Here is a 21,121-nt window from a genome sequence, read left to right on the forward strand (position 1 = left end):
AATTTGAATTAATGTCTTCATCGTTATCTGTGTTGCATTGCTCTATCTAACCTTTATTTCAGTGACGAGATTTCTAACTTCAGTCATACAAATCATCACACATCAACTATTTTTACTCTATTATACTCTATTTTACTGTCAAATGGTAATAAGAGATCAGTACGAAATCAAGAATTCTGACATTTCAAATATCGCGTATAGATTTTATTAACGGATTCTATAGTCATGTACAAGTAGAATCTAAATCCGTATGTTTTACTTTTTTCCTTCTCTCCTAAGACCTGAACGAATGTCTCTCGAACCCGTGTCTGAATGGTGGTAGCTGTTATGACCTAGTAAACGGATTTTCATGCAACTGCACTGCAGGATGGACAGGAGCGTACTGTGGAACAGGTAATGTGAATTGATATCTTCATCAAGCATTAGTCAACCATTTGCTGTCCAAATGTAACCAATGATATCTGAATGATTTCTCGCTTTAACAGGCATTTAGAAAATGTGCAGTTTTCACACTTTGCTATTTGGTATCAATGCGTCACCTGTAGTCCTTGAGCAGATGAACCCATCAAGCTGTACTATTGTCATGGATAAATGAACTTGAACATATTTCCTTACCATTTTCTAGTTGACTTTGACATTTTGACTCAATCAGTTTTTCAAGACTAAGAAGGGATGATCAAAATGGAACCATTAACAGAAAGTTATACAGTATTATAGCTCACTTCGGAATCCTAATCCTAAAACTATATAATCCAAGCATCAACCATAATGGAAGAAATGATGATTGATTACATCACAATTAATCTGTCATTCATCTATACATTAATCTTCACTGAATTTTCATTTTGGATGTAAAAATTCGTATCAAGTTATCATAATCTTGTAAATACCTTGCCACAATGACTTCAAGGCCAGAAGGGTTCGCAGTAATTGATTTGTCATAAATCAAACATGGAAACGCTAGAACATTTTTGTGTAAATAAAACACCAACGAAACAGTTGAACAGTTTGAGGTGAAAACATCGCCTTTTCTAATATTTAAGTCAGTCGTTGCGACCAACCTTCCAATCGGGCGAACACATTTGAACTTCAGATTCCATGACTTTGCAAAAAATAATTCCCAATTTTGATGAAACTTCATGGTGGTATGCCATTTTGCTCGCTTGGTTGTACTAGCATGTATATAATATGTGAACACAGAATTACACGTACTGGTAAACAACAAAATCTATTTCTTAGTCAACAACTAAATTGTATTCTTGTACGTGGCGGCAGCTGCCGTTGTTACACATCATTATTTCCAGTAACTCCAGATTGAATGTTTCAATACCGATATCATAAAGAGTAGATATCAATTATAAATTGGAAAAGTAAATGTAGCGATGTAAAGACTTGATAATAAGTAGTTAACAACTATTTACTACGTTAACATTTAATCTTGGATACAGCCGGGATTTGCTTCATTTCTTTTTTTCATATCTCCCATTCTTACCAAACATCAAACGTCATTCATATGAGTTAAGCATAAAATTTGATATGCATCAAGAGCCACGACTACTCACGGTGTTTCATTTTGGAAATTCTCTTGTCAGTATATTTGTTTTAACTACACAGCAAACAAGCGTTCCTGTTATTATACCAAGTAAAAGTCCAGACCATCGCAGCTTATGTCAGAGTTTGTAATTTTCAATCTGAAGGTCACGAAACATCATAATTGGACATCAGAAATCGTAGTTAATTGCATAATCATCCTGCGACAATACTCTGTGATGCAAGCTCGATACTCCAAACTCTTAACGCAGAAATTGGCGAATGTGCCTCGAACCCGTGTCTGAATGGTGGTACCTGTAATGATCTAATAAACGGATTTTCATGCAACTGCTCAGCTGGGTGGACTGGGGAGAACTGCGAAATAGGTAATGTGAATCGATGTCTTCTTTGAGTATCGTTATCTATGTTGAATTGTTCTATCTAAGCTTTATTTCGTTGACTAGATTTCTAACTTCAGTCGTACAAATATTCATCAGACATCAACTGATTTTACTCTAATGTGTGCGGGAATACCGACGACTATCAAGTACTCGAAACAGATCTGCACGAATTCTTACATTTCAGATGTGAATATTGCAGAGATTTCATTAGCGCATTCTATAACCATTCAAAATGAGAAAACATCAGATCAAAATCTAAATCCGTATGCTTTAGTTCTCTCTCTCTCTCTCTCTCTCTCTCTCTGTGCCCTCAGACCTGAACGAATGTGTCTCGAACCCGTGTCTGAATGGTGGTACCTGTTATGATATGATTAACGGATTTTCGTGCAACTGCTCAGCAGGGTGGACAGGGGAGTACTGTGAAATAGGTAATGTGAATTAATGTCTTCATCGTTATCTGTGTTGCATTGCTCTATCTAAGCTTTATTTCAGTGACGAGATTTCTAACTTCAGTCATACAAATCATCACACATCAACTATTTTTACTCTATTATACTCTATTTTACTGTCAAGTGGTAAAAAGAGGTCAGTACGAAATTAAGAATTCTGGCATTTCAAATATCGCGTATAGATTTTATTAACGGATTCTATAGTCATGGACAAGTAGAATTTAAATCCGTATGTTTTATTTTTTCCCCTCTCTCCTAAGACCTGAACGAATGTCTCTCGAACCCGTGTCTGAATGGTGGTACCTGTTATGACCTAGTAAACGGATTTTCATGCAACTGCACTGGAGGATGGACAGGAGCGTACTGTGGAACAGGTAATGTGAATTGATATCTTCATCAAGTATTAGTCAAGCATTTGCTGTCCAAATGTAACCAATGATATCTGAATGATTTCTCACTTTAACAGGCATTTGGAAAATGTGCAGTTTTCAAGCCTTGCTCTTTGGTATCAATGCGTCATTTTTAGTCCTTCAGCAGATGAGCCCATCAAGCTGCACTGTTGTCATGGATAAATGAACTTGAACATATTTCCTTACCATTTTGTAGTTGACTTTGATATTTTGACTCAAATCAGATGTACGAGACTAAGAAGGAATGATAGAAATCGAACCTAAAAACAGAAAGTTACAGAATACATGTATTATAGTTCACTCTACAATCCTAACCCTCGCACTAACTTAACCATCAACCATAATGGAGGAAGTGTGGATGTTATTACCTCACAAATCTCTCATTGATCTGTGCATATGGGCAAGTCCATGATAAGGTCCCTTCAGAAGGGAAAATTTCATCTTTGCTGAATATTGACATGTTTGGTATCATTTTGAAGCTTTTGAGTTGAAGTTTTGATTTCTAGGGACAAAAATATGATATTATGTAAATTTATGCAAATTTCAAGGGCTTCATTTGCATAAATGTGAAATACAGCGTTATGTATGGGACATTTGTAAAAATTCATATTTATTCAAAGGAAAGCAAACTATATTTGATTAATATGTGGTTATAAGAGGTTCATCAAATAGTTTAACTTGGTATGAAAAGTTAGGGATTATGCAAATTATTATGCAAATTAGTTCGGTCCTATCATGAGATGTCCCATACGTAACAAATTGAGATCATTTTTTTTTTCAGGTTTTTCCTGAAATGTCTAAGGTTATTTGAATGCCCTCTTGGGAACTTCTAATTTATTGTTTGAAGAAGTTAAATACCACAGAAAGAAGAAAAAATATTAAAAGAAATGTTTTTTATTAGGTAATTAAATAATGTTACGTATGAGACAAGTGCGTTACGTATGGGACATCCTCGTACATATTGCGTGTGAATGCATGTAGCCAGCTGGGAAGGTCTCTCAGTGCACAAATCGTCAATCATCCTGCAGAAAGCATCCCAACTTTGCTGCTACTTTTGAGATATAGACACTTGAAATGATACATGTACTTGACTGAACAATTTTCAGAAAGGGGGAGGGGGAGATGCCAAAACACACAATAAAATCAGCATTAAAGGGATTGTATAGTTTTCGTAGAAACGGGGATTCAGTATTCAACATTTTACAAGATGATTGGAAACCACCTATATGAATTATTAAAGAGCATACAATTCTAAGACTAGAGGAATTCAAAGTTTATTTTATGAAGATCCAATTTGAAATGGCTGAGATATCAAAAAACAAACAAATACAAAATAAAACAAAGTGGTCCTAATAAAACCGTGACCCACCTTTTATTAGGACACCACGTTTCTGGATATCTCAGTTATTCAGTTATTCAGTTTTTGGTGGTAGCCACGACAAAAATCATGGGTATACATGTAAAGTGTACATACTGAGGTGTGACTCAAATCAACAACCTGATTGCTAGACAGACATCATATATCTACTCGATCACTTGGGTTCCACGCAGCAGGTATTGCATATTTATTAAAGTTGATATTTCTTGTGTCAAGTTGCAAACTGCCCTTCATCAATGGAAGTAAACACTTTGCTATTCCATTTTTTAGTAGTAACTATCCTGATAAAAATGCAGGGAATGCATACTCAGGTTGGTCACAAAAATATAAAATATGATTGAATACGATTATGATGGTAAATATTTGGGGAATATTGATTCCCTTGACAATCTGGATCAGTATATAAGTAATATCAAGTAATTATACTTCAACAATTATGCAAAACACCCAAAAACATGGTTCTCAACACACTAAACGAATGGGGGACAAAGGGCATGCATACTCAGGTTGGTCATAAGAATTATAAAATATGATTAAATATGATAATGATGGTAAATATTTGGGAAATATTGTTCCCTTAACAATCTGCATTTTGCCTCATGACTTGAAACTTACCTCTGATAATCTTGAGTGTTGCGACTATCATGACAGTGAGTTACAAGTTGCAGAATGAAATACTTTCAGAGAGTTTTGAGGTTAAAAAAAATGTTTAAAAAAAACAAAAATTTTGTGGTCCCATACGTACTTTCTCTTCTAGAATATAATTGTCAAGGTCATTTTTCTCTATTTCTTACATGATTATACTTCTCCTAGATATCAATCACCATGATAAAGTTCAATATGATCAAAAGCCATTAACACTATTTTTCAGGTCATAAAAGTCTCTGAATGTCCCATACGTAACGTGCGCGTTATCTTGGACTTGCCCATATATCTTCAATGAATTGCCTTTGTCTTTAAATGTGAAGTTCGTATCAATTATTATAGTCTTGTAATTACCTTGCAACAATAACCTCGAGGACTGAAGGGTTCGCAATTGCTATGTGGTAGATCAAACACGTAAATGCTGAAACGTTTTGTGTAAAAATCAATTGAATAGTTTGAAGCGAATGAAGACATCGCCTTTTCTGATGATATTTGAATCAGGCGTTGCGACCAGTATTCCAATGCGGTGCCAAAAAATAATAACATTACAATCATGCACGCATGCAGCCAGATTTTGTTTGATTTTAGAATATCTCTAATTCTTTCCAAACATCAACGCACACATCCTTTTAATCCATGCCCCCGCCCCCCCCCCCCCCAAGAAAAAAAAAATAGAGTCGAGCTAGTGTGTCAATATATTAGATAAAATATTCAGATTTTTTTAATGGATTTATGTTGTATCTCCATGCAGCATCATTGATTTTTAGCACAAAGGTGTACTTTTGGTGCGTAAACCAAGTAAAGAGCTCCTTGTCAAAATGTTTAGACTTTGCTAAATCTATGTCGGTATTAAAAGTTAATGTGAACTATTTTTACCAGAACATGCTTCGTGATGTTTTGCTTCTAACATCCGACATTCATGAATGCGTTACTTCCGTGCATGATGTAAATCTGAATTCCTCCATTTTGACTGAAATATCTGTTGAAGTCCACGCATGTCCGTAATGATTAGTGTTACAGGCTTGCTAAACGCCATTGTAATAAAGGATGCCAATCAAATAAATTTTGTCGTTTCATGTTTTTTATTTGTTTAGTGTATGAGTATGGAGTATTTCGTTGGAGGTTGGAGGTTGCATCTTGATTTGTATGTAAACATTCAAAGTTTGTTGACTCAAGGAGCCAAGGAGTTGCAATGGATGACAGCATATCACCATACTTTATGTTTTTCTTTTGCAGTCACAGGTTCCTAATGTGGCTCTTATTGACCACCGCATGGTTTCAACAATGTTTATTGCTCTTTGTTCATGCACACTCCATATCATCTCTAATGATTTTCGTCGGTCACAGTTTGTATTCATTTTTTTTTTAAATTGGTATCATAACCTAATCGGAATCGAAGTCAAAGCATATGATATTTACACCAGCGTTTTGCGTATGTGCCTGTGAATTGTACTCAACACTGGTCGCTTGGAGTGTAATTTCAAGCATGCTTATACCACACGCTCAAAACGCACTTTCCCCGAGAACTGCGCATGCTCTTTCAGTTTCAAGTTGCAATCAACCTACCTGAGTGTATGTGCTCGCATGGCTAATTCACACTTATCGTGTTTATGACGACATTTTCATGATCCTCTGTGTATGCCTGCGTAATCATGTAAATAAATCGATCAATAAGTCAGCGAGAGATGCAGCGAGAGATAACATTAATGAGGCGTTTATGTACAAATTCACGATGATTACAAACCATGCCCTATTTTGTTATTGCGGGTTTTTTTTTTTTTCTTCTAGGAACAAGACACATCAATTATGCGCATGGAAGTATACTGAATGGGATCATTATTGCAGCGGATAGGCAGAAAACACTCTGTGGGCCCCGATCCATAGTTTTGCTGATATATATGAAAATATGCCTTTTTATGCCTCCGCTACAAAGTGTCGCCAGAGGCATTACGTTTTCGGGTTGTCCGTCCTTCCGTCCTTCCCTCCGTCCGTCCTTCCCTCCGTCTGTAATCAAGTTCGTGGACAGCGGAACTTAAAAACCGTTTGAGGTATCCTAATGAAACTTGGCATGTATATGTTTGAGTGGGCGAAATTCTGCCTATCAACTTTTGGGTGCACATGCTCAAGGCCAAAGGTCAAAGGTCAAGGTCAAATGCTCAAAATTTCACTATTTCCCACATAATATCTATGCGATACCTTGGCATTTCCTTGAAACGTAGTGTAGGACCTATACATGTAATACCAAATGATTCTCTAGATACAGATTTGGGTCATGAGGTCAAAGTTCAAATGTCAAAGGTCAAGTGAAAATGTTAAAATTTCACTTTTTCCTCCATATCTCGGAAATGGTTCAGGGTATCTTCACTGAACTTAATACATATGCATGTACTGACTGGCAGTGATTATTTAGGGAATCTTTTTGGTCTTGGGGTCAAAGGTCAAGGTTAACTCCTCCAAATTTCACTTTTCCCTCATACTTATGCCATGCCTGCAGGATTGTTCTTGAAACTTAGAGATTAGTGATTCTCTGTGAAGTATTTGCCAAAAAGTCAAAGGTCAAAAGGTCAAAGGTAAAGTGAAAGTTATAAATTTAACTTCTTCCATATCTAGGAAGTGGCTCAAGGTTTCATCATGAAACTTAGTACATATTTATGCCTGACAGTGATTCTCTTGGGAATTTTAGGGTCATAGGGTCAAAGGTCAAGGGACAAAGGCCCATGTTAAAAAGCCAACAATTTACTACTAGTATTTAATCCTGAAATTACACTTTTTCTCCATACCTTGAAAATTACTCAATGCATATAAAATTTATAAAAGGACCAAAAGTCAAGTAAAAATCCTCAAATCACATGCGCTTTTAGAAAATATGGTCATTCATCCAATTCAACCTCGTTCACGGAAGGTGAACAGTCGACACATTTGTGACAAACATGTCATTTCAATATTTTGCCAATTATGTTAGACTGTCATCACACATTGTGAAGATGTACTATAGACCTACTAGGAGCATCATGCATGATAGATTCGGTGTAAAAATGGCAGAGGTAAAAATGGCAGAGGTAAAAATGGCAGGGGTAAAAATGGCAGAGGTAAAAATGGCAGAGGCAAAAATGGCAGAGGCAAAAATGGCAGGATAAAAAATGGCAGGAGTAGAAATGGCAGAGGTAGAAATGGCAGAGGTAAAAATGGCAGAGGTAAAAATGGCAGGGGTACAAATGGCAGAGGTAGAAATGGCAGAGGTAAAAATGGCAGAGGTAAAAATGGCAGAGGTAAAAATGGCAGGGGTACAAATGGCAGAGGTAGAAATGGCAGAGGTAAAAATGGCAGAGGTAAAAATGGCAGAGGTAAAAATGGCAGAGGTTAAAAATGGCAGAGGTAGAAATGGCACAGGTAAAAATGGCAGAGGTGAAAATGGCAGAGGTAAAAATGGCAGGGGTAAAAATGGCAGAGGTAAAAATGGCAGGGGTACAAATGGCAGAGGTAAAAATGGCAGGGGTAAAATTGGCAGAGGTAGAAATGGAAGAGGTAAAAATGGCAGAGGTAAAAACGGCAGAGGTAATAATGGCAGAGGTAGAAATGGCAAAAGTACAATGTCAGAAGTATAGTGAGAGCGATTTCGTGAGATATAAACGTATGAAGAGGTTTCGAATGATAACCTAGCCAGAGCAAACTGTATTTATCGAATTTTCAATTCCAAATTGCAGGTTTGAAGAATATTGAATGAATTATATTTTAAAGAGATTAGAGCACTCTCAGCATTCTGGGTTTGATTCAAGTGCAGTGGCGTAATCTGTCTGTGTGCAGAGAAATAATAAACCAGCTAAGAGCCTAGTAGTCCTATGGGAAATTATTTTATTATTCAGTATTATCATTATTATCATTATTATTATTATTATTATTACCTATCAATATAAGGGGGTTCCAACAATGCTGCAAAGCCCTTAAACAGTTTAATCCTACGTTGTTTCGCCCAATGAAGTTATCACAAACACACACACACACACACACACACACACACACACGAACCCACCTTTGGTATAAACATATACGCAGATATACATACTCTCACATACACACTCTTACACAAACGAATTCCGCTCACGTCCAGGCTAGTATATTGTCATTATTTTTCATTTCTTGAACTGTTTAGTGTAAAGAAGTGAAGGAGACATAGTCGAAGCAAACCGTTAATTTTTCACCTGTTCAATATTATTTTCTCACATTTAGGTTTCGTAGGAGCCTATTTATCTCACGAGGCCTGATCACGGCATAATGTAGAAGTAAAAATACAAAACGCAAAAAAAAAACAAAGTACAGCAGATGTATCGGCAGACATAAGTAAGCTCTTGCAAAATATCTTATTACATTGTTCAAGTATCATACGGCGCAAAAAAAAAAAGCTTTTGCAAAATATTTTATTACATTGTTCAAGTATCACATTGCGCAAAAACAAAATCTCGAAATTTCTCCTAGTGGTAACGGAAACCAAATGGAAACAGTAAAAGATCCGTGCCAATAATATCATTTTTCATACCTTCATGTCTGTTATCAAGCAATTTTATTTTCAGAAGTTTGCACGCTTTTAAAAATACTTATTAATATAGTATAGGACCTACCAGATCTAAATTGAGTTTGATATTTTACTGACAAGATACCTGTAGAGCTGTATAGTGGTTAATATGTCCATTTTCAGGTGTACCGAAGCTCATCTTTTTACTGATATAATTGGATTGTTGACTGGCCGAGCGTTTTTCAAGTTACATGAGTGTCCCATATTTCACCCCGTGTCCCATTTCTCCCCGGTCTCCCCCGTGCTTTATTTCAGGAGAAGAAGGCACGAAAAGCGCGTATTGCGAGAAAGGTGTCAGAAACATGAAGGAAAAAAATCTCTGTCACTTTTACCTCGTCCTCTCACATTTCAACGACTAAATCTTTATCAGTGGCATTTTTATTTCTAGCATTTTGACCACTGACATTTCGACCACTGACAACTTAACCTCTGACATTTTTACCACGTAATCATTTACCTCTGCCATTTTTACCTCTGCCATTTTTACCCCTGCCATTTTTACCTCTGCCATTTTTACCCCTGCCATTTTTACCCCTGAGATTTTTACCTCTGCCATTTTTACCCCTGCCATTTTTACCTCTGCCATTTTTACCCCTGCCATTTTTACCCCTGCCATTTTTACCTCTGCCATTTTTACCTCTGCCATTTTTACCCCTGCCATTTTTACCTCTGCCATTTTTACCCCTGCCATTTTTACCTCTGCCATTTTTACCCCTGCCATTTTTACCTCTGCCATTTTTACCTCTGCCATTTTTACCTCTGCCATTTCTACCTCTGCCATTTTTACCTCTGCCATTTTTACCTGGCACCGCATGATAGAGGAGGCATACCAGCGACATTTCTAGTTTGTTTTGATTTTGTTTGGACCAACATCTTAACCACGCTCTGCTTGAAGATGACGATCTTTTCTATTTTCATCTAACTAAAACACAATGTAGTCTGCAATTTACTCATTGATATAATTTTTTCACTTTCTAGCTATAACACGCGAATAACGTGAGCATGGTTTTGAGACGTGTCATCCTATCTTAATGAAGTTATTCATTGTTTTTGCCTTGTATTATGTGGAATTTTCGATAACATTTGCTACTATATTAACATATTTCAAAGCTAACTTAATGTTTGCGGAATCAACAGGTAAAGCCGATATGATATGTAGAAAAGATTTCCTTCCATTTTGATCGTTATTTTTCAGACTTTGATGAATGCATGTCGGAACCCTGTCTCAACGGTGGGAGCTGTGAGAATCTCCACAACAATTTCTCCTGCAACTGTTCTCGGGGCTGGTCCGGAGAACGATGCCAAACAGGTATTTCAGCTTGAATGAAAACACTTACGAAAAAATCCGCAATGAATAAAGAACAAGAATTCGATGATCCCACAGAAAACAAACGATCCTCACTTGTGCTGATTTGTATTTTGACCATCTTTTCATGTACTATAACGCAAACGAAATTAGATTATATTCTGAGTAGCCTTGTTTGAACATTGATGCCTTTAATATCAAATTTTCACACAAATCTGACAAGAATGTGACCTAAGAAGGGATCAACTTTAGAATCGAGGTAATGTATCGATTTCATACACTTGAATTAATCGTCTACATGTTTCTGTTATCAATAGTCGGCAAGTAAAGATTGCACTCATGCTGTGGATAAAGAAGTATTCAAGCTAAATGAATCAATATTCAGATAGATATGTAGAGGAAAATGGTGGGGCGTTTTTTGTTCTTATGTTCTGATAGCGTCGACACAGTAACACTTAAATGTTATCACCTATTCTTCCTTTGTTCCTGGTGAAAAAAATAAAATCTGTTATGGCTTAGTGAATAGAACTTCACGAGATCTTGATAGAACTTTCCGAGACCTTAATCGTGACTTCCTCGATTAGAGTACACTGGCAGCGGCACAATTAAACGTCCTTAGAAGACCAGGCGTCCACTAGGGCGCGGACAAGACCCGGACAAGACCCGGAATGCAAATTTGGTATTCCGCACTCCTTCGGCAACCTGTCTGCACGTTCCTGAACGTGTCCGCTCACTGTCCTAAACATGTCCGGGCGTTTCCGCACCTTCGGGAGAGAGAAAAATTTCTGCGTCCAAATTTTGATCGAGACCAAAATTTGGACGAGGAAATGAACTTCCTGACACCTTCGGCGACTTGTCCTGACGATGTCCTGAGGATGTCCCGCTTGTCCGGAACCATTCCACTCCTTCCGCACACGCTCCGGAAAGAATCCCGCGGTGTGGGGAAGCTTCGCGAATGAAGGCGGAAGACACCAGGAATGTTTTAGGACATCGCGGAGCCGATACGGATCTATATATGCAAGTGTCCGGAACCGATGCGGAAATTTTGTGATCCAGACACGAAAGTGTCGACACTTTCCACGAGCGTCATTTCAATGAAACGCAAAAAGAGCAAGAAGGGAGGCGACGCCCCCATGCAAATATCCCCATCACAAGCACACCTTTCGTGTAGTGATGAAGAACAGGTAAATCTAAGGAGTTCCCGGTCCCAGAAGGCAAAGAAGAAGGTAATAGAGACTGCGCCAATAGCAACCAGAAAGAAGTGAAATCAGCCCCCCTAACCTCCTAGTAAATTTATGTCGATTTGATCTTTTCAGAAATTATTTTTCATCTGAGTGACTTTCATGGTTCCCATTACTTACGATGGTACATTTTCCTTTATGTTGTTTTCTTATTTTATTTGCAAACAAACTAGGTTGTCCCATGTGACAGCCCAGCTGAAAAATCACAAAAGTAGGTGGAAATACACTCAGAAAAAAAATAATAGAATTTTTGGCTAAATGTTAATGTATCATATAAACATGAACAAGTTGTTATTCATACGTAAATGCTCTCTAATAATACAATATATTAGAACAAAAGACAAATTCATCACAATAAAAAGCATGAATTCAATTGCAAAAATATACCTGTGGTCTCATTACAATGTTATATCTTTGAAGCCCAAAATAACTATGAAAGCTAAAGATAATGGAGGAAAATGAAGAATTTTCTGTCAAATCAAAAATTCAAGTGAAATGAGAGAAAAAGCAATAAATTATGAACTCGAAAAAGTGTTTAATTTCTTTCTTTCTTTCTTTCTTTTTTGCTGAGTGTTTATATTTAAGTACACTCTAAGCATCACAAATCATTTCAGAAATATTCTTTACCTGAATGATTTTCGTAGCTGCTATTACCTATAACAATTTTATCTTGTCTTTTTTTTAGTTGCAAATAAACTCGATTGTCCAATTTGACAGCCCAGCCGACCCCCCTCCCTCCAAAAAAAAAAGAAAGAAAATTAAAGTAGGTTACAAATATTTCCCCATTTTTACACTTCATTGACAATAGGCTAGTAAGCTCTCAGTATGAAAAAAAAAACCTCTCGGACTTGAATCATTGCAAAATGTTCACAAGTGATCAAAATAAGAGAGAGTTAGAGATGCACAAGGGTAAAAATGAGAGAAAGAAAAACAAATTTAATGATTAGGATCGTTTTGGCATGCTCTGCAGAAGTATCAGACAAAACATGTGTATATACTTCACGATGGATAAAGCACTGGTCTAAAAAAAAGGGAATAAATAAATAAATAAATAAATAAATATATATATATATATATATATATATATATATATTTATATATGTATATATGTGGTTCAAAAAGTTTGCGAATATCATCCATGTGACTGTAGGCAGAGAAAAGATTGTTCTCCCAGATGAGACAAATAAAAAAAAAAATTAGTCGTCAGCCGACATGCAGACAATCCTATTCTTCGACTTTAGGTGGTCACATTTGTAAAATAATATTGACCAATCATATGAATATAATATCAGCAGCTACTGCGGAATCACAACAAGGAGCATCAATGACGGCTAGCAGTCAAATGAGGAAAAGTCAAAGTCAGCGCCAAATTTATACCTTTCCATTTTCCTGGTATTGTCCGCAGTTTGTCCGCATGCCTAACTTATGTTGTCCGGAAGGCATCCTGATTGTCCGCGTTCATTCCTGGTGTAATCCTAGATGTTTCCGTGCTGCCCGGCTACGATTAGCATATTCCGAGGTATTTCGCGCTCTTCCGGAGTGACTCCTAGGAATGTCCGCAGTCAGTCCGCGGACATTCCTAGGACTGTCCCAGGACAAGCCGATTCACACACTTATTCCGCGTCTGACGCGGACACGATGCCGAAATGACAGAATTTACTTCCGCAACCCTTCCTGGGCTTGTCCGCGCCCAAGTGGACGTCCGCCCGAAAGGGCATGTCATACTCGTTGCCCACCCATTCCAAATTTCCTCTCAGCCGACCAGGGGGGTGTTTCATAAAGCTGTTCTTAAAGTTACGAACGACAAAAGAACGACTGGTGATCAGTTCTAATGTGCTATATTTATCAGAATTTCAATAATTCAGCACAAGAACTTGATCACCAGTCGTTCTGTAGTCGTTCGTAACTTTAAGAACAGCTTTATGAAACCTCCCAGATGCGGGTCAGAAGCTTATGACAGTTTGTAAGAAAAATATCTGATAAAACGCTTCATGAAAGTTCTTGAAAGGAAATACATTGTACACCAGCTAGCCACTGGGTTGCACCCCTTTTTATGTAGTTGCACATCTCCTTTGTCTCCCACTTCAGTGACTGGATTCTGCGCCTCCAACCCTTGCGCGAATGGTGCCACCTGCCTGCCATCCACCGACGAATGTATTTGCACCGGGTCGTTTGCTGGTGGAACGTGCACCATTCCAGTGGCCCGAGATGGTAAATCCCGACAATAGATTATACTACATTATGTAGCAATGATGATCATGTCATCTCAGGGTAGCCTCTTCAGTACACGACTGTGCTTGCAGAAATTCTTGTCAGTATCATTACCATAGCATTGCCAAGTATCCGTTCGTACACCGGGGTCCAAGAGGAGAATTTGAGTAAAATAGTCTTGCTGGAAGATGTACGCACAAGATAGGCTGAGAAAGTTCCTTATAAGTTACCGATCGATCTTCAATTCAAATGCTGAGATGGAGCAATCTACACATTGCTCTTGTGTCCTTGTTGTGAGGATTATAGTCCTTATCGAGACATTTTGTTAACACAGTTGTGATGCAATATTCAATGCACAATGCAGCTCTCCCCATCATCCTGCCCTGAAGAGAGAGGAGAGAGACAGAAGTGTAATGACTTCAAATGGAAACCTTTACAACAGCATAAGATAGATACGTTCATTGGCTACCTTGTACAGATCTCGATATGATATTCCGTCAAATCTGGTTGCATTACAGGAATCCCAAAGGTCACAAAGCACGCTATTTCCACTCCGGTCGACGACGTACATGTGCGAGTTGAGCTTCAGTGTTCTTTCGAAGGCGTTGTCCGCTTCCACTGGCAGAAGGGCTCGCTGGAGCTTCCAGATACAGCCGACAGAGAATCGTTAGTGATTGAGCACGTAGCGCCGCAAGACCAGGGTTACTATCGATGCGTTGGCACAACTGCAGACGGGCAACGAGTCGAATCTGACCAAGCCCTTGTCAGGATAACTGGTAAAGGAAAAAAAACTCATCTCAATGCAATATTATAACCATTTTAATCATGTTTCAAAGTCAATAGTCCCTGTATGCCCCAAATGTGAACAAAATGTAAACAAGTGAGAGGGAAAAAGGAATTGAATTGAATAAAAAAATTCTCCACACGTCCACTGCATTCGATGTGATTGAAACAAATGCAAAAAATACAAACGCGTAAACCCAGTAACTACCAAGTCTTTTTTTTTTACAAATCTTATCATGTGATTTCAGTAGCGCTTTCCAATTAGTAATACCATTGGGATGACATATTAGTCGTAGTTTAAGGATATAAGAAGCTTTACAATATTGTTGGAATAATATGTAAATGAATGAGTGATCGAGATTAGACCTTAACTAGTCACATCATGGAGGCTGCTTGTAACAAGCACACTGGCTTCCTTTATTACATATTTCAATACCTGCATGGTATCATATCCTTGATTCATTTCACATTTTTATCATCTTCACAGGCCTGATGACGTTTCCCATCACAATGAAACTCCTACGTATGTTTACGCCATCTCTCGTTGACCCGGAATCGGAAGATTATAAAAACATTGTTAGGAATCTCACGAGCGTAAGTGCAACTCACTTATTGATTTGACTTGGGAGATGACAGGTATTTTTACCACCTTCCTAAATTGACGAACCCATCAAACTTTTCAAACTTGAAGTACACCGTACTAGTAACTCAGTTGTCGTCGAGGACATGTACAATATAGGCATTATAATGATAATATTGTGAATAATGATAATGATAACAATAGTAGTATTAAAAACAGTGATGATTTTAGTAGTAATAATTATATGTTAATGGGATGGTATATTATTGGTTGAGACGAGGATTGAGCTTGTAACTTTTTGTGAGATACCAGGAAACCACTTATGAAATGTAACAGAACATACAATTCTAAAAGGAATTTAAGAGAAAGTTTATTTGATGAAAATCGGTTTTGAAATGGCTGAGATATCAAAAACAGAGTAAAACAAAGCGATCCTAATAAAAGGTGGGTCCCATCTTTGGTTAGGATCTCTTTGTTCTGAACATCTCAGCCATTTCAAAACCAATTTTCATCAAATAAACTTTGAATTCCTCTTAGAATTGCATGATCTTTCATATTTGATAAAAGGTTTCTCATTATCTCACGAAAAATTTGGAAACGTAAAGCCCCATCTCAACCAAAAATATACCATTAATAAAGTTAATGATAGGTGAGACTTTTGCTTTGTCTAATCATATGCTTATACAAAGATATGAAATTTAAGATCCTTAATTTGAGATCCCAATTGTAGTTTTCAAAGTTGAGATATATGTTTGTAGGTTGTTTATTGCTAAAATGTGGTCCAGCATATCATGTGCAAAGAATTGATTCCCCCAAGACTGATACTTTGGGAACAATAATCCAACCAGTATTTGATGACCTATATTTATGAACACAGTACAATCAAACATATTGTGAAGTGATGCCATTATTGCCTTTTGTGTCAATTTCCCGTCCTTGGTTTTCAAAAATATCACTATTCAATAAAAATACGTGAAACATCAAAATTCCATACTGGTTTACGTTCATGTTCAAATTTGAGATGAAATTCTGCAACTCTGAACATAAAAGTCAGGGTGATAGTGGAGTACTGCAATAACTATTTTTGATTCATATTATTCTATTCATTAATCTATTTTATTTGATATCAAATGAATGACACATTATCAAGTACTATCAAGCCTACACTTTTTATGTGCCTTGAGTTGAGCTATAGAGAAAATGTATAACATTAGGAAATGAAAAATGACACTGACAGAATAAGATTCCATGAGATGACGCAAATAATGTCAAGGCCACGTCATCAAACGTCTCTCTATCTCTCCCTATCTTAATCTCTTTCTTTCTTTCTTTCTTTCTTCCTCTTCATGCCCAAAGAGCAATATTCATATTTACATACCGACGTTCAATACATAATATGTATTGTCATGACATTCTCGATATTCGTGCGACTGTCGAACTCTGCGCTAATCTGTTGGCTTGCTTTTAATTGCATTCGCGAAATGTGAATTATGCTGTTTTATATTATTAATCCTGTCCGTGTCGGGTTTGTCAGGCAACGAACGATCGGGAAAGAACATATCCCATTGAAACGGATATCAAATAGTGATAATAATGCTTCGTCTGCTAATTACTCCATAGAATACCGTAAAGAGTGAACTGGAGCGAAAATTGGACATTGGGAGCACAGTGTTTCTCCATGTCAATAGACTGCACCGGCATATTCATAGCGTCACTGTGAATATGACCGTCTACATTGGAAACAGCTCCCTCTTGTCGCCGACCAACGTCAGTATGGCGGTACACAACTGGCTGAGAGAAATGGCAAACTACACTTTGCTGGAGATAAATGTGACGTCGATCAACGTAAGAAGCACCGGTGAGTACCGTGGTAGACAAGATGCAGTAAGGCCATGATAGGTATCCATAGAAATGGGTATAATGGACCAAAACGCATTTCCAAGAATCCTCAGTGAATTTTAGAACGTTCCCGATAAGTTGACATTAGGAATTCCGTCTCTATGTCAGTTTCGTAAGGTCAAATTGCTTCCTAAATTTAAATTATGAATGCCCCTCTTCTTTACCATTTTCCTTATCTCTGGAATATACAGATAATGTCATCATCATTCTAAGTTTTCATGGTTGTAGCTTCTATTTGTAGAAAGTATATACAAATCAGCCATCTAATCAGAGTTCGAACTACTCTGGCTATTTCATTTATTCATGAATTTTACAGTGTTTTATGTATAATTTTAACTCATTTTCGTCTTTTCCTTGAGAATGCAGTGTCAAATGTTTACCAAACTTCGAAGTTATCATACAGAGGGTGATGGAATTACAGTCGTACAAATGAGTACTGTGACACCCTGGAGCACCCCTATAGGCAATCTTTAAAAAGATGGTGAGGGAACAGATTTTAGGGCAAAATCTTATAAAGCTGTTATATATTCATCTTCATCTTGAAATTACATCTTTTTACCAGAATCCACAAATGGTATTGCTATAGGGAGATGGAATTAATGTGTGTACAAAAGGCCATCACGAACCCCATGGATACCCCCTCCCTATACCCGCCCCAAAGCCCTACTGTTATTGACAAACCTTTAAAAACATCTTCTCTAGGTATCTTACCCGAGCCAAGTGGCTCAATTAGACTTTGGACTTTGTCCAAACTTAGCTGGAATCAAAAGTAGGGAGGAGTTATAGTTTGTACCAATTATAATGGTGCCTCCAGGGGCCCCTAGGCAATCACCAATGAAAATTAGAAGGATGTTGCCCAAGAGGCCAGCAGCAATCCCCGAATCTCAGAATCTTTTAAATACATAGTTTGCCTCAGGTGGAGTGCCATAAAGGCAAAGTGCTGATGCTCAGGTGAGCGCTGGACCCGCGGGGCTCTTGTTTCATTTTTTCCCCCATTTGTTTCAAACACAGACATGTGAAATGAAACTGAAAATGTTAGTTGTGCAGGGTCGTTGTGATTATTAAACAAAACTCAACATGACTAATTCCAGCTGTTATCACAACGACGCGTAAACATGACTATCAGCGCAACATATTTAAAGTGAATTCGTGTTCCTTGAATTTGATTTGACTTGCTTTCGAAGTGTCCGTTATATTGTGACTCTCCTGTAAACCGCAAAATTATCATAACTTATCGTGTCGTGACTGATAGTCACATGATAGTGATATTAGTGATGATACTATAAGAATGATAATGACAACTGGAAGAAGGATGACACAAAAGATTGATTATTAACAAGTAAGACAGGGCGTGTGCAATGGCGGAGGAATCTGCGTAAACATCTTAGCCTTGAGAAAGCAAGGAAAGTAGAGACCAAAGACATAAAAGAGGTAAAACTTGACCGATATAGTGATCAGTATATTGTAAAGTCAAAATATTATATGTGTACTTCAACAGAGGTTTGCTTACAGACATCTTGGCGCTCCTCGTACGGCACGGTGGTGTTTCCAGTCGGACCTATTCACTCAAGGACCACCTCGTCCGGAAAATGTCCCTGGTATACCATCAACGGTCAGTTAGGTCTTTAGAACTTTTTTCCCCATTTATCTAGCTTAATTTTCATTTTGTAAGTTACTTTTTTGGGGGTGGGGGTTAGGTATAGCAAAGAACTTACCCATTTAGCAACTGCACGATTTGACTGCTATTTCATCTTCATTACATGACTCGATGATTATAATTTCTAATAGTAATATTTTTAGCATTATTATATTCACGATTATTATTATTATTATTATTATTATTGCTATTTATCATTATTGTTATTATCATTTCTATTATCATTATTATTGTCGTTATCATTATCATTATCGTTTTTACCGGCCAATTTCGCACCTCTTCCAATCCAATTCCTTATTGCTGCTTTCAATTTAGCAAAATTGAGCCTAGATGACATGTTCGGTATTTCAGTAACTGTTTTATGATCTCTTCATTCAAATTTATTTTGGAGCATTTGAATTACCTCTAACCTCATTTTAATTAACACCTTCTCAACTGAAATTCATAAGACAAGTACCGTTTCACTATTCGTTCATTCAATTTAGAATGATATAGTCACATGATCACGTATATGCTGCGCTCGTTCATTCAAATTCATTTTTGGGCATCCAATTTAACATGTTCTGCAATCAATTTAGCAGACATGTTTAGGCTTTGGTTCTTTCTTTATTTTTCATTTTAGAAATTTGGGCAACCGGCTTTTTTTTTTCTTTCAATGTGCTTATTGAGTCTCCCAGTCCAAAGATTGTGCATGTGGCCACAGTTTATTTGTTCCGAGTGTGTCCGAGTGTGTCGGCCAGTTCTAGGAAGTCAAGGTTATGATCCTCAAATGTTTCTATAATTCTTTCTCTGTCTTCTTGAGATATACGTCTGTATCAAACTTGTGCTGTCATGATTGTAAGAAGGTGAAGTTAATTTGTAGTACTGGTACATGTAGGCCTATATGACATGTATGAAAGAAAAGGGGCAACACTGAACAACCAACGCGAGGTATGCAGTGTCAACAATATGATACTTTTGCTAGCAGCTTGTGGATGAAACAAAAAGTCGCTCAGAAATACACGTTTGAATTTTTTCACTTTTTCAAAATAAAAAAGAGAAGAAACAACATGACGTAAATTTGAATGAATATGTTTGGAATTTGACTGCCCATTCGCGAAATTGAATGACTCAAATACCCTTTTCGGTGAGTGATGACGAATTTGAATGAACGTAGAGTACCAGCTCATTTAAATACCTTTCTTTACGAATTCGAAAGCCACATATGCAAATTTTATTGATCGAAATGCTAAATTGAACGCACAAGTTGCAATTTTGAAAGAAAGAGGGTTTTTGCTAAATTGAATGAACCTATCAAATGGACTGATAAGAGTGCGAAATTGGCCGGGAAAACCTATATTTGCAACTGATTGACAAATTTCCGTACATCGACGTAAATAAGCACTGTACTGAATTGTTCAGTGTTTTAGTAGTAGCCACGATAAAAAAATCATGGGCGTACATACTCGAGCAGGATGCGAACCTACGACCTCCTGATCTCCGGATACTGATCAATTCAGTGCTTATTTACGCCGATGTGCGGCAATTCGTCAATCAGTTGCAATTAAAACATCTCAAGGGAAGAATTTCATGAATTTGAAAACCTTATATCATTGTTGTTATTATCATTATCATAATTACTCGAAAATGGAAAGTCGTGCTGCTCATCTGTTTCATGGTGCATCATAAATACAAGCAGTCACTGTATATTGATACGATTCTTGAGGGAAACTTTTGTGAGATTTACTCCTAAATCAGAGGAAATTGTTATAAATACCAAGTATAACAGTACATTGCAACCATCTCTTCATCGACTGACAGGGGTGCTCTTTCCACCTCCCTGGGAATATCGCTTCAGTAACATTTCTCTATCGTGTGTTGTTGCAAATTTAATTCTGCTTAATTGCCAAATCGTAGGATTTTTTCTTTATGACCTTATAGAACGAGCATTGTCCTCGTCCCTCTTTTCGTTTTCTTACAAGCAGAGAAGGAAAGTATGCATGATTTTACATTCTACTTACACTGCAACGACTAGTGAGTGGTTTTTTTTTCTATCTTGCACGGCAGTAAAAATGATAATGA

General features: G+C 37.3%; 1 protein-coding gene and 1 long non-coding RNA gene across 2 annotated transcripts in view; both read left to right on the forward strand.

The window, feature by feature from the left end:
• Positions 1 to 338: 338 nt before the first annotated feature.
• LOC139716302 (uncharacterized) lies at positions 339 to 2,346 on the forward strand. The gene is made up of 3 exons (XR_011709885.1): positions 339 to 393; positions 1,803 to 1,916; positions 2,246 to 2,346. It is a non-coding gene; the product is annotated as an uncharacterized lncRNA (long non-coding RNA).
• Positions 2,347 to 2,705: 359 nt separating this feature from the next.
• Positions 2,706 to 21,121, forward strand: part of LOC139716301 (adhesion G-protein coupled receptor G7-like) — a 30,126-nt gene continuing 11,710 nt past the window's right edge. Inside the window, exons 1-7 of the mRNA XM_071627864.1 lie at positions 2,706 to 2,754; positions 10,579 to 10,692; positions 14,019 to 14,141; positions 14,660 to 14,917; positions 15,412 to 15,518; positions 17,125 to 17,362; positions 18,902 to 19,015. Coding sequence (XP_071483965.1) covers positions 10,593 to 10,692; positions 14,019 to 14,141; positions 14,660 to 14,917; positions 15,412 to 15,518; positions 17,125 to 17,362; positions 18,902 to 19,015 — 940 coding nt within the window. The 5' untranslated portion in view covers positions 2,706 to 2,754; positions 10,579 to 10,592. The remainder of the gene's footprint in view (positions 2,755 to 10,578; positions 10,693 to 14,018; positions 14,142 to 14,659; positions 14,918 to 15,411; positions 15,519 to 17,124; positions 17,363 to 18,901; positions 19,016 to 21,121) is intronic.

The sequence above is a fragment of the Diadema antillarum genome, unplaced genomic scaffold (assembly GCF_040938485.1).
Source record: "Diadema antillarum isolate AM-2024a unplaced genomic scaffold, OU_Dant_1.0 scf00000063, whole genome shotgun sequence".
Lineage (NCBI taxonomy): Eukaryota > Metazoa > Echinodermata > Echinoidea > Diadematoida > Diadematidae > Diadema > Diadema antillarum.